Consider the following 14023-nt stretch of genomic DNA (forward strand, 5'->3'; position numbering starts at 1 on the left):
CACTTTGTTGTTCGGAAAAGCCAAAGCCGATTAGGATAAACCAATGACTAAGCATAAGTCTTCCAAACTAATTACACAGTTCACCATGTGAAGTATAATTGCAAGTCTCAAAATAAGGACTACTTTACTTTCACAGGAGTTCTATAAAGCAAGCATTACCTAATAAAAAGCTGAACCATAAGAAGTCCCTTATCATCAGTAGCTTACAGCTTAAAAGGTGCACAACATGCATGTCCTGGGAGAAGTGTGATTCATTAACTTTTAGGGGCTTCCTTCTTCTAGTCAAAATCCTTTAAGAAGCTATTGCTTTTTCTTTTTTGAAATGATACTGGAGTCTTAAACGCTCGGATACATCCTAATCACAGGACAGTGAAGGAAAATATAGGCTAGAATCCATTAGCAAATAGCATGGTTTTATTTATTTAAGAAAAGTATAACAGTTTAATTATCAACTAAAAATGTTGATAATTTGGACCCGTTTCTAAACTCAGACAAATGTGCTCAGGGAGAGAGACAGAGTGAGCAAGAGCAGAATTTCATCTCAGGGATTACAGCATTGATTTGGATTAAAATTCCAATAGCATTCTTTTTCACTGGAGAGACAGGGTGGCAACACAGGGAGGAAGGGAGAGGGACAGAATGGCAGAAATTGGACTTCACTTTAATTTTTTTAACCCCGTCTAGGACATTCTGGTTTAAATAATGTAATACGTTTTGTTCCTGGGCAGCTTTTCACTTTTGCCTCTGGATCCTCCGGACAAGGCTGCAGTCTCTGGGTTGTAAGCACCGCAGGGCAATGTATATTTATTTTTGAAGTGTTTTAAACTGCTTTTACTGGAATTTTAAAAGATCACAGGCACAATCTTATCAGGTTTAGGTGTAAAGAAAGCATCTAACGTGGAGGCCAAAACTGACCTTACAGTGTCCTTTTTTAAAAAAAAAGTGTATTACATTTTTCACTTATCCACAAAATAGCATTTGAACTCTCAACCCTACTTTCAGCGGACACAACCGACTCAGTTCAGTTCTACCCAGAAGAGCGTATTAGGATCCCCCTCAACACAAAGAACCACGGCATACACTAGTGCATAAGGCACTGGACTGAAAACAAGGAGGGAGCAGAGAAAAGCTAACGTAGCTTTAAGCCACTCTTGCATCCTCCGAATTCTGGGCTGTTCTGTCCTGACATAAGCCACCCTAGGGGTTTGTCTCAATTACAGCTGCCTATCCACAGCTGCAGTCAAGCAAGCCATGACCCTTCCCCCAACACACCTACCCATCCCCTCTTCTGGCCTACCCCCTATACCACGGCTTGCAAGAAGGGTCCTTAGAAGAAAGCTTTAGTGCTGTCTTCCTCCGTTCCTTTCCTTGGGGAATCCTCCAGATCCAGGGATTTCTTTCAGAGCCACTTCTCACAGATCTGGCCCTTTTATCCAGTGTCATAATAATTACACATAATACCTAGCTCCTATATCAGTGTTTCTCAAATGTGGCCAGCAGGGGCTTTTCTTGCAGCCACAGCCGGCTGTGATTTGGGAGGGGGAGGCGGGGGAGCAGTGGCCCCTCTCGCTTGCTCCCTGTTGCTCCTAGATGCACAGCCTTGGTGTTGGTTGTTGGGGCTTCCAGTTGGGGACCTGCCCCTCTCTGGAGACACCTGGGGTACAATGGTGGAGGAGCAGGCAGCTGGTAAGTTCCCCACCTTCCCAGAGGCAATGGGGCTCAGGCTTTGGGCTTCAGCCCAGGAGTGGCATGGAAGGCAGGCTCTGGCTGCGTGGCTTTGGGTTCTGTCCCCTAGCCATAGGGCTTCAGGGTCCGGCCCCCCCGCTGCCTCCCCAGCCAATTCTCTCCCCACCTCCCCATCACCCTGGCCCCCGCTGCCTCCCCCGATCTTCCGTCCAGGACTTAATTTGTCCCCAGACTTGCCGGGACTGAGTAAATCTGCTGTGAAAATTGATACTTGTATGTTTCTTCATATCACTTTTCATAGCAGACTTACTGGCTAGCAATAAATAAATTACAGTGATTTGAATGTGTATTTGTGCATATTTATTTGCTTTTCCTAAAGGTAATTAAGTATTTTAGGAAAAAGCGTGAGCGCGGCCAGCAGCAAGTTGATCGCCACACAATAATTTGTCCTGATGACCCCTGTCCTATATAGTGCTTTTCATCAGTAGATCTCCAAGTGCTTTTTGTACAGAGGTCAGAGCAGAAGTGAGGGTTTCAGCCCAGAGTTCTATCCCTGCCTCTGCCACTCACCTGCTATATGATCTTGAGCAAATTGCTTCTCTCTCGGCCTCTGTTACCCAGCCCATGCTTTGTCTATATTGTCTATTTAGATCATAAACTCCTCGCAGCAGACATGCTCTTTTGTGCCTTTGTACAGTGCTTAGCACAATGGGGACCCATCTCTGCTTACTGCCATAAAACCACCACCAACTGCCACCCCCACCACGTAAACTGTGCTTTCTCATTTACCCAAAAGAACCTGATCCATTCTGTATCTAGTCCTGAGCTTGTCCCAACTTGGGACAAGCCAGACTTTTTGTAACAAGGCCCACTAAGTTTATAAAAGCTTCTGCTCACGTATTCAGTATTACCTACCCCAGTGTCCAAAAATCACGAGTTGCCCCCTCCCCACCCCAAATCATGAGATTTTTTTTTAAAATAATAATAAATTGTGTGTTCTTTTTCTCTCTCGTTTTTGAGCCTTTGGGACACACTCCAGTCATGTTTTCCAGCTTTCCTCTGCAACTAAAAGGGCTAAAACTTCCCTTATTTGTTAAACGAAAGATTCTTTAAGGAAAGCAACAATCATTGGGTGACTTGTGATAAAAGTCACAAGAGTTAGAATTGCAAATACGCAGCAGTGTTCCCTGGCAAGCGTTTGTGTCTAAAATAAAATCTAATGGGGAATCTAAAATAACTGCAGTTTTTGCTTTTTACTTTTAAGTTTCTGTCATTGAACTTGGAGAATGATGTGGTTTCAAATAAAATGCTGGTGGCCCCTTCCTACCAGCTATATTTCAACTAATGAATGATACCCAATCAGTTTGGCCCACAACCTGGTAGCCATCTTATCCCCGAGGTGTATTTCGAGAGCTATCTGAAGTTATGGAAGCAGCCACTCGTCTTTTGTTAAGCTTCTCTCTGTAACAAGCAAAAACAAGATTTCTAGAACCACATCACTGGTTAAGTATTTTTTTTTCCACCCCAATAAATATATCAAATATTTCAAAGAAAAAGGAAGCAGCTGGAGCCGTTCTTATCAAACACGGGAGGCATCTCAGGAATGTCCATCGTATAGGGCCTTTTTTTTTGTTGTCTATGAGAAAAGAAAGTGCTCAGCAATTCCAACCCTTGCAGCCACGCTGATGATCCATCATGAAATATTATTTGTATTAAACTACAAGCGAGATTGAGGCTCCGTTGTGCTAGGCACTGTACGAACACACTGTAAGAGAAAGAGTCCCTGCCCTGCAGAATTTATCTGCCTTTTCTAGTTAGATTGTGAAAGGTAGGAGGGAAATGGGCACAGAGATGGAAATCAACTTGCCCAATCAGCTGGCCCAGTGGCAGAGCCAAGGATAGATTCCAGGTCTCACATGCCAGTCCACTGTATCACTTTACTGGGTCTTAATGTCAGGTGTGCTCAACACCCACCAGCTCTAACACACATTGGTGTTACAGGTGCTCAACACCTCTCAGAATCAGGCCCTTAGACATCACCACCAGATGACCGCAAATCTGAAACACAGCCCACCTGTGAGGTTAGCATTTTTATACTACCTCACGTACGAGTAAACTGAGGCCCAGAAAGCGTAAAATGTCTCACCACGGTCATGCAGCAAGTCATAGCGGAATCAAGACAAGAAGTCAGGGGTCTTTTCTCCAAGCCACATGCTCTTACAGTTAGCGTACTGGACTGGGTTCATTCCCAGCTCTGCAACAGTCCTCCTACAGACGTTGCCTAAATCACTTAACCGCTCTGCCCGAGTTCCTCATCTGTAAAATAAAGGTAGGACTTTCCTACCTCACAGGTGTGCTGTGAGGGTAAATGTTGGGGAGACACTCATACTATAATGACTCGAACTAGATAAGAGCCAGTTAACAAATAACATTGTTGTATACTATAATAGTAATACCTAGCTCTTGTACTTTTCATCAGTAGACTAGAACACAGATCTCTCGAGCCCCAGTGCTCTTACCACTAGGAAACACTGCCTCGCATTATCACACTCATGCAGCTGTGTCACTTCAATGATACATGACTATTTGGTCTCAGTACTGATTAAAAGATGCTCGTTGTTGAAGGCCAGAGCAAAGGCTTTTAGATGTGACTCATGATTTTGGGTGCCTTCATTTTTGGGTCCCCAACTTGAGAACACTTCAAAAGGACCCAATTTTTATGAAGTACCGAGCACCCTCCTTCTAAAAGTCAGGCCCCTCTTAAAGCTGTCTCTAATCAGGCATCCACATTTTGAAGTAACCAGAATCACTAGTCCCTTTTGAAACCTTGGTCTGGCTATCTGCATTCTCAGAGACTGAGAAACTGCAAGCATGAAACTACCAGATGGCAAAATTAAAAGACTATATTAAGGGTGCACTCAGGCAATATGCAAAGCACATACATCAAAACTATTATTAACTTCAAAAAATACAGGTTAGAGGAGTTCTGCAGTTTTGATAATGACTACAGAAGTAGCATCCAAAAGCTCATATAATCCTTTAATAAAAGGCTCAGCAGCCTGTAAACATCCTGCCGGAATCAAAGATTATTATTGAAAATAAAATGAATGGTTTGCAAAGCAACTATCAATCCAGCATAGGAACAATTTATAAGCACCACTCCTCTGCCCTCAACAAAATAACGTGTGGCCAGGGCTCTCAAAGGCTTTTTTAAAACGCCCAACAGGGACTGAGAGCTGCTCTGTGGAACCTGATGTGTCCTCCTGCAAGTCTACAACCAAATCATCAATTATTGCCAACAAAAACTGGGAATTCAGTTGTGTGGACTAGCAGGGCTTTAGTGCCAGTAAATACCTGGAGGCCTGAGACACTGTGGCAACAGAAGTCCATTTCTTTTCCGTATCTTAAAGGTCAGCTCATCCTACCAGGCCAATATAAAACAGCTCAAAGAGTTTCTAGGATGTTGCCCAGACCATTACTGAGGGTATTGCAGAATGCAACCTGTTGGAGCAATTGGTTTACAAGCAAAGAACAACAATGGTGCAAGAATTTCCAATGAATTATGGTAGTCACTGCATGCACTAGCATTCAAAGGCCATCATATGGTGATGGATTAATAGCAACAAGTTCTTCCCAACGTATTTTGGACTGATTAAAAAAAATTCAAAAGGGGCACCTCTCTGAAGCTCTAGGCACTCCTGACACAAGTTATTTATAACAAAAAAATGAAATGGTCTCTCTGCCCTGACCAGAATGCAGCGCCCCCATGCATCACAAAACTTTCCTCCCTTGCACAGATCTTATCCCTCCACAGCTGTCCGAACAAAGAAATGTACCTTGCACCCTACCCTGAATACCAAAAGAACAGAAATATTTTCTTGAGCAGGAGGGAGCTGGTTCCAAAGTAGAGGGTCCCCCAGAGAGAATAAACTATCAAGCCTCTCCCTAAAAAATCAAGGGGGATCCAGCTCAAATGCTTCTGTTGATTGCAGATGCTGCTGTGTGACATGGCAAGAGATGTCATCTGTTGGATAGGAAGGTCCCAAGTCATTTAGGACTTAACCAAAAGGAATAGAATGAGGTGGGGTTTAGGCACAGTACTTAATTTCAGAGCAAGAGAGATAAGGAGACAAAAGATGACTAGTGAAACACATTCTGCTTTGCCTACCTCACCCGCTGCTTTTAAGAGCAAATTCAAGAGTAACTTGTTTAAAGTGTCTGAAAGAGTTTTCAGCGAGATTGCACCTAAAGTCTCCCAAATGGATCTCTTGCACCAATCAAGAATCATGTTCAGAAGACTTTTGCCTAATGCTCATATATAACAAGAGAACGTTATGCTGGCTCATTAAGGTGACAGAAGGCTGTAAATCCTTTAGAGCAGGGTCACCCAAACTTTGCAGCAGCCAATAACTTTCTGGAAGCTAGAAAGTCCTAAAGTTTGCTTGACTTAATTGGCCCATTGGGTTTTCAAGTGAAACTGCTTCGGTTCCATTTCAGTGGCAGGCTTGGAAGAATTAAAATTGAAATATCCCAAAGCACACTGCGTAAACTTGCCATTGCATAACCTCGTCACATTACTTCGGACTTGGGAGCCTCCTGCAAAACAATGCATTTTGGGAAGGGTCTTGCCTTCTTTTGTAGGCCACGTCTTAAGAGGACAATCAACCTGAAACCTAATCAATTAAGAAAAAAAAGTTAAAAGTCTTTTTAAGTATTGCACGTGTCCCTGAATCCCGCTGACATCTGTTGTGGTTTTACAATCACATTGCCCTAATTTAAATTTAACCTGCCTCCTCCTGCATTGCTGTGTGATTGATCCACGCAGGCAAAAAGGGGAATGGAATGACTATTGTGCCAGGAGTGCAAATGACTATGTGCAAAGCACAGCAAACAAAATGGGGAAAAGAGAAAAATATTCTCTCTGATCAGTTTTCATAATCGTAAATGTTACTGTAACAGTTGCAGGTAAAAACAATTTCAGACAGAGGTGTGATTATTAAGTTGACAGGGATCCTTTAGAGACAAAGATGGCATTGCAGACTCAGCAAGCTGCTTTTTGAGTGGTTGGCGTCATTGCCACTTTGGACTTGAAATTATCTGTTTAGAGAGACTCAGGGATCCAAGTGCTCTACAATAGCTTTCTCTGCTTTCCCACACGGACCCAATCCTGAAACAGAATCCTTGCAGACACAGAAGCCCTCTCGTACAGAGCCCAGTTTGAGTGGGATATCATGCTAATACACAGGCTTGTCTGCAAAGATCCAGTTGCAAGATTAAGCCTATATTTGTTCCTTTCTTGAAAATATCCTTTTCTAACATTCTGGTAGTTCCAGGTCTTCTTCAGTGGTCCTATGTCACTTCACAGGATGTTTCTGCAACATCTAAAAAGGACCTTGCTCAGGGAACTTTTTTAAAAGAAAATCAAATAGACATTCTGGTGTTACAGACAGGACTTCTGTTATTCCTAAGGCTCTATTATCAGCTATTGTCATAATGTAATGACTCCACATAAACTCTCTGGATCTCTCACACACACACCCCTTTTCCCACTGTTACTTCTGTTAAATAGGAAGCTGGTTTTACAATGTATGAAATATTATATAATCACTTATCCAAGCGCCAAATTCTTCCCTGAGATACACACATGCAACTTTTAATGATTTAGTTACTAACTTTTATTAAAGAAACAAAGCTGTCAACAGTAAAACTGTTTTTTTAAAATATATGCATTATAAATACAAAAGGAAATACTGGGCTGATTTCAATAAATGTACCTAAAGGCAAAAGTTAGCTCCACATTTGATTGTGACTCTTGCTGCAGTTTTTCAAAATATATTTATAAAACAGAAGGAATTCAAACTATGCAGTGTTGACTTGTGCTGGCACTCACCTTGCCAAACTGTTCAAAGTATTGCTTTACATCTTCCACTACTGTATTAGCAGATAATCCACCTACAAATATTTTCTTTGTTCTTGTGACCATCTGTAAGAAATTACAAAACAAGCATACAGTTTAACCAGATTATTCAAAACATTATGTGAAAAAAATATTTTTCAGACGCCATCCCTAACCAGGTTAACGAGAATATTTCTTCACAAAAGCAATTCAGAATCTATTCAATTATATTTGGTATTTCTTGTTTCAAAGGGGAGGCTAGGTATCGGCATTCAAAAATACTGTCCTAGTCCCCTTAGGTATTTTTTTTTAAATAAACGTTTTTATTGTGGTTCTCAATGCAAACACAACTGAAAAAAGTTACAGTATAGGATCAAATTTCCTGTGCCTACTAGCTGTAGTTTCAAAAAGACACAAGCAGGTGATCAGTGATTATATTGCACGTAAGGGATTCATAGATGCCAAGGCTAGAAGGGACCACTGTGATTCTCTAGTGAGTCTCAGAGTAGCAGCTGTGTTAGTCTGTATTCACAAAAAGAAAAGGAGTACTTGTGGCACCTTAGAGACTAACAAATGTATTTGAGCATAAGCTTTAGTGAGCAACAGCTCACTTCACCTTAGAGACTAACAGATTTATTTGAGCATAAGCTTTCGTGAGCGACAGCTCACTTCATCGGATGCATCAAATGAAGTGAGCTGTAGCTCACAAAAGCTTATGCTCAAATAAATTTGTTAGTCTCTAAGGTGCCACAAGCACTCCTTTTCTTTCTAGTGAGTCTGACCTCCTGTATAACACAAGCCATAGGACTTCCCTGAATTAATTCCTGTTTGAACTAAAGCATATCTGGATTTTAAAATTGCCAGGGATGGAGAAGCCTTTACAGCCCTTGGCCAGCTGATCCAATGGTTAAATTACCCTCACCGCTACGGTTGCCAATTTTCTGATGATAAAAAACTGACCACCCTGGCTCCGCTCCTCCTCCAAGGTCCTGCCCCCACTCACTCCATCCCCCATCCCTCCGTCGCTCGCTCTCCCCCATGCTCACTCACTTTCACTTGGCTGAGGCAGGGGTGCAGAAGGGGGTGAGAGCTCCAGCTGTGGGTGCAGGAAGGGGTTCCGAGCTGGCGCCGAGGGGTTCAAAGTATGGGAGGGGGCTCAGAGCTGGCGCCGAGGGGTTCGGGATGTGGGAAGGGATGTGGTCTCCGCAGTGGGGCTGGGGGATGAGGGACTTTGGGTGCAGGAGGGGGCTCCGGAATGTGGGAGGGGACTCGGGTTGGGGCAGGGAGTTGGGGTGTGGGCTCTGGGCTGGGACTGAAGGGTTTGGGATGCAGGAAGGTGCTCTGGGCTGGGGCACGGGCTCCAGGAGAGAGTTTGGCTGCAGGAGGGGGCTCAGGTCTGGTGGGGTGCAGGCTCTGGGAGCGAGTTAGGTAGCAGGACGGGATTCCGACCTGGGGCAGTGGGTTGGGGTGCGGGCGGGGTTTGGGGTGCTGGCAGGCAGCTCCCAGAAGTGGCTGGCATGTCCAGCTCCTAGGCGGAAGGGTCAGGGGGAGCTGCAGAGCCAGCATTTGGGGCAGGTGCAACAGCAGCACGCAGAGCCCCAGTGGCCACCCCTACACCTAGGAGCCAGACATGCCGGCTGCTTCTGGGAGCCACGTGGTGCCAGGGCACGCAGGGAGCCTGCCTTAGCCCTGCTGCGCCGCCGACTGGACTTTAAGCAGCCCGGTCAGTGGTCTCTGTTCAACCAGGCTTTCCGGACACCTGCCAACTCTACTCACCATTAAAACTCTGTTATTACTTTCCATGGATCAGATTAAAAGGAAATTGCCCACTTCATTTAGATTTTAGAATAACTAAAAAGACGCCTAACCCACCCCAACATGCATTAACAATGCCATTTAAAACCCAGCCGCATTAAAATGATCAATTCAGCAGGAGCTCAGGCCACCTACAGACATTTCTTTTCGCCTCTTCATAGTCTAGGAAGCACGCCCTCGGCCCTCTCCACAAGCCCTGTAGACCAGTGGTTCTCAACCAGGCGTCTGGGGCCCCCTGGGGGGGCCACAAGCAGGTTTCAGGGGGGCCGCCAAGCCGAACCAGCATTAGACTCACCGGTGCCCAGGATAGAAAGCTGAAGCCCTGCCACCCGGGGCTGAAGCCCAAGACTGAGCAACTTATCTTCGCGGGAGCCCCTGTGGCCTGAGGCCCCAGGCAATTACCCCGCTTGCTACCCTCTAATGCTGGCCCTGGCTTTTATATGCAGAAAATCAGTTATTGTGGTACAGGTAGGCACAGGTGGAGTTTTATAGCATGTTGAAGGGGCCTCAGAAAGAAAGAGGTTGAGAACCTCTGGTGTAGAACATGTGTCTTTTTCACCATTCTCAGAAGTTCATCAAATTTGGACTATTTCCAGTCAGGGGTGGACAGCAAGTTCCAGAGTCCTGGAGCCCTCACTGAGAATGCCTGCCAGCAGCTCCTCTTTTGTAACACCTCAGATCCAGCTCAAGCACCCCTGCTAATAGCAGCTATGGCAGTATGGCATGGGGAGAGAGGTGGACAGTCACATAAGCCACTCCCAAGCCATTTAGGGCTTTATTGGGCAGAATCAAAACTTTAAACTCCACCAACAGGCAGCCAATGCACATCAGGAGCACTAATGTCATATGATCCCAGACAGACGACCAGGTCAGTAAGCAAGCTGCTACCTTCTGCACTTTCATGCCACTTTCTTCTGTATGGCCCAGCTATTTTGCAGTGGGAATCAAGAGTAAGAAAGACAATACAGGAAAAGATCCTTAATGCTGGTGAAAAGAACTAGCAGACAGTATCAGACCAAACATACATTTTGAAAGTTTATGGCAGTTTACTAACTGAAAGCACGGCTCAAATGGGTACATAGAGATGCCATGTATAAAAGAACCTGATTTTATGTGTTCCATCAGACACAGAATGGGCTTGGCAGAGGCATTCAAACTTATAAAGGGTATAGTGAAAAATGCATCACTCACTCCTTTTTACTTTGCCCTATAACCTGAGAACAAGGAGTCCGTTAAATTAATGGCTGGTAGATTTAGAACCAATAAAAGGAAACAGCAGCATGGACAGTCAGCCTGGGTAATTCATTTCTGCAACTATTCAACTGAAATGCAGGGGCTGGATTTATTTTTTTAAAGGGCCATATATATTTTATGACAATTGGCAAAGTTTACGATTATGCAAATTAGTGCCTTGTCTACACGGAGGATTTGACCTGACTAACCAGCCAAGAGGATAGCTACAACAGTACAAGTCCCCTAATATAGACAGGTAAAGCCATTATTTGTGTTGGTGGAGCTTAGTCTAGATTCAAGCAAGAATAATCTCCACTGGTGAAAATAGCCTGTCTTTGACTGTCTATGCTAAGGCTTTGTATTGGTGCCACTATACTGGTGACTAGCCACGACTGACTGAAACTGGGTCAAGTCTCCAATACAGTCAAGGCCTAAGGCAAGCAAAATTGAATCCCATGTTCCTTGCTGTAAATCTACAAGGAGTCTGAAAGGAATCCCTCCATTCCTTACAGCAAAAACACATGGGAACTCTCTCCATTTGAGGCACCAAGTACTAGCCCTGGGCTAAAGCAGGATCCCAAACTAGGTTTGATCTGGTATTACAAACTCTTAAGGTCCTAAAGACATATACAAAGAAAAGCACAATCAATCCTGCTTCAAACCAATCAGGATGCCCCAAATAGCTGATAAATCAGATGCTCCTTTGATGCCTACAAATTAACAGTTTTCTAGACAGCACTCTGGGAGCCTTAATCATGATCCCTCCAGTATAAAGACAAACATTCCCAAAGATGGCTAAGAAAAAAAAAAAGCCACTGGCTTGTGTGTGCATACAAGGAAGGACCAGAAGACTCTTGCTTAAAAAAATATTGTTGTAAACTCCAAGCATGCACAGTCAAGACAAGAACCTCCGTTACTAAGCCATTCTACCAAGGACTGCCTTAAATTACAGATATTGGTACACTACTCTAACTGATTGGTGTAAATAGCTACGAGATTTACTAACAGCTTGTCTATACAGGGAATCTAGAATAGCTATTGTTGATTAACTCCGTAAATGGACACTTATTCCAGAGTAAGAGCGCTGCCCTCTGAATTAGCTTAATCTGGATTTAACATGCTCCTTACCTTATTCCAGATTAATTATCCCACGCTTTTATAATGTGGAAGGCTATAACTATAATCAAACACTGTTACAAACACAAGGCTCTGTCCTGCAAATCAGATCCCACTGAAATCAGTGATGCATCCAAAACCGGCATCTGCCCGGCTGGATCCATTGGATGACTAAAGACTAAGCCTTCTACCTCTACCAAGCTCAGACTCTGCACAGAAAACCCGGAGTATAGAAAAAAGTAAACATCACTCCAATTTCCAATGCTATCAAAATCTGCTATAGATACTTCGCCAAACTGTCACCACAGCCATGTTTTAAAGACTTGATTTTATTTATTTATTTATTTATTTATGGTGGTGGGGAGAGAGAGAGAGAGAAAGTGGTATCAGAATTCAATTATTCCTTTCCTCTCTGCAATCTGGGATTCTACAACCGATATCCAAGCATATATTTTCCTGAAGAAAATTGTCATTTACAAATAAGAATTTGCAACTAAAGGATTTTGCGAGCCTGTGAAGAGCCCTCTTTCCTGTTCCATTTGATTTAAGATTGGGCCAAGGCTCTGGTGTCATATAAAAGAGGGAGGAAGGCAATTATTCTAAGTAATATTTGAAATCATCATCATTCTTTAGATTCGAACAAGAAAGAAAGAAAAAGCTACTTCTTTTGGAAGCAAGACAGAAGGGTAAAAAAAAAAAAATCCCCGTGTTTCAATAGATTCATTCCAAGCAAGTATTTGTAATGACAAGCAAATGCACCACACTGTAATGCCCAGACATGTGTTGCAAGGTGGGAAGTGGTTTCAGAAAGCAGCTCTTTGGTAGAAAAGAGAGACAAAATTAAGTCTGCTTTTGCAATCTATGTTTTCCTGAAAAGACAGTTCAATTGCTTTGTGATACATGTTCCCCTCAGTGAATGAATACAAGTAATTTGTTGCCTTAGCAATTCTTCCAACCCTGACATGCTTAAATACGAGATTTCTTTGTCTTCCTTCTACCCATGGCACAAGCCACCACAGGGAGCCAGTCAGCGTGAATGTCCAGATCACCAACAACTCAAGCAAGAGCATCAAGAAGATCAAGATTGCAGTAGAAAATCTATCACCCAATAGAAAATGTCCTGTGGCCAAGACTGGACAAGATGAGCAGGTGTATCCAAGCTCCATCTTCTGCAAGATCTACACCCCAACATCCCTGCTGGCAACAACTGTGAGAAGTGGGGCTTGGCACTGGTTGGGGAACTCAAACACACCAACCTGGCCTCCAGCACCAGAGTCAAGGAAGGGGCCAATAAGGAGGTACCGGGGGTCCTAGTCTCGTACCACGTGAAGGTAAAGCTGGTCCTGTGTCAGGGTGAGGATGTGCCTGTGGCACTTCCCTTCCTGTTAATTCACCCCAAGCTCCCAGAGCAAGCCACTCTGTCATGGCCCCCATCAGCTGTCCCAAAAAGATGGATGTACCCATCCACACCAATCTCATCAAATATGAAACCAACTATGGGGCAGGACAATGACATTATATTAGAGGACTTCACCCACCTGCAGCTTAAGGAGTACAAGGATGATGGCCATTTGTGTTGGATGGGGGAGGACTGGGCTACCCTTTCCCTCCCCCATCCCCCCCTCCGGGCAGCAAATATGGGGCCTGATGTCTGTGGATTTCAACCATCTATGTCTACGCTTTTTTAATTCTCCCCCTCCCTTCCGAAAGGGGGCCCCCAAGGAATTTATTTTTCTTTTGTCCTACAGATAAAAGAAAAGAGAAAAAGGAAAGGAAAAGAAAAAGAAAAGAAAAAAAGAAAAACCATAACCACACCTCCAAACTGTGCACAGTTTATTATTTCACCTTTCTACCTGCTCTGTCTAAGATTATGAATTACTCCACGAATGTGAATGACTGATAGCATGTGGTTGTAACAGACATAATGGTTTGAAGGGCAGCATTTTTCAGATAATGACCTCAAAGTGCTTTGCAGACACAAAGTAATGAAAACTCACAACCACAGTGAGATAAGGCACTTCCTGAGGTCATACAGCAAGTAAACAGAGTGGGAATGGAACCCAAGAGTCCTGATTCTCAAGCCCTGTCTAGACGTGGAATTGGTGGCCAGCAATTTATGTAACTGGGACAGACAAAGATAGTTGTGATTTCAAGCATATGAAGCTTCACCAGTATAATTTGCAGCTTCGCTGGCTTCCAGCCATTAGATGGGTGAATTGGGACTAATCCCAATTACAAACAAATCCTAGGACTCAGGCTCTAACCAGTAAACTCTCT

At 43.8% G+C, this 14023-nt stretch overlaps 1 protein-coding gene and 1 pseudogene across 6 annotated transcripts in view; one reads left to right on the forward strand and one right to left on the reverse strand.

Moving 5' to 3' along the window:
• Positions 1–14023, reverse strand: part of MSI2 (musashi RNA binding protein 2) — a 379996-nt gene that overhangs the window by 261770 nt on the left and 104203 nt on the right. For all 6 annotated transcript variants that reach the window (XM_077836436.1, XM_077836435.1, XM_077836438.1 and 3 more), the window contains one exon: positions 7577–7669. In XM_077836436.1, coding sequence (XP_077692562.1) covers positions 7577–7669 — 93 coding nt within the window. The remainder of the gene's footprint in view (positions 1–7576; positions 7670–14023) is intronic.
• LOC144276500 (beta-arrestin-2 pseudogene) lies at positions 11688–13434 on the forward strand (annotated as a pseudogene).

Source organism: Eretmochelys imbricata, chromosome 17, assembly GCF_965152235.1.
Source record: "Eretmochelys imbricata isolate rEreImb1 chromosome 17, rEreImb1.hap1, whole genome shotgun sequence".
NCBI lineage: Eukaryota > Metazoa > Chordata > Testudines > Cheloniidae > Eretmochelys > Eretmochelys imbricata.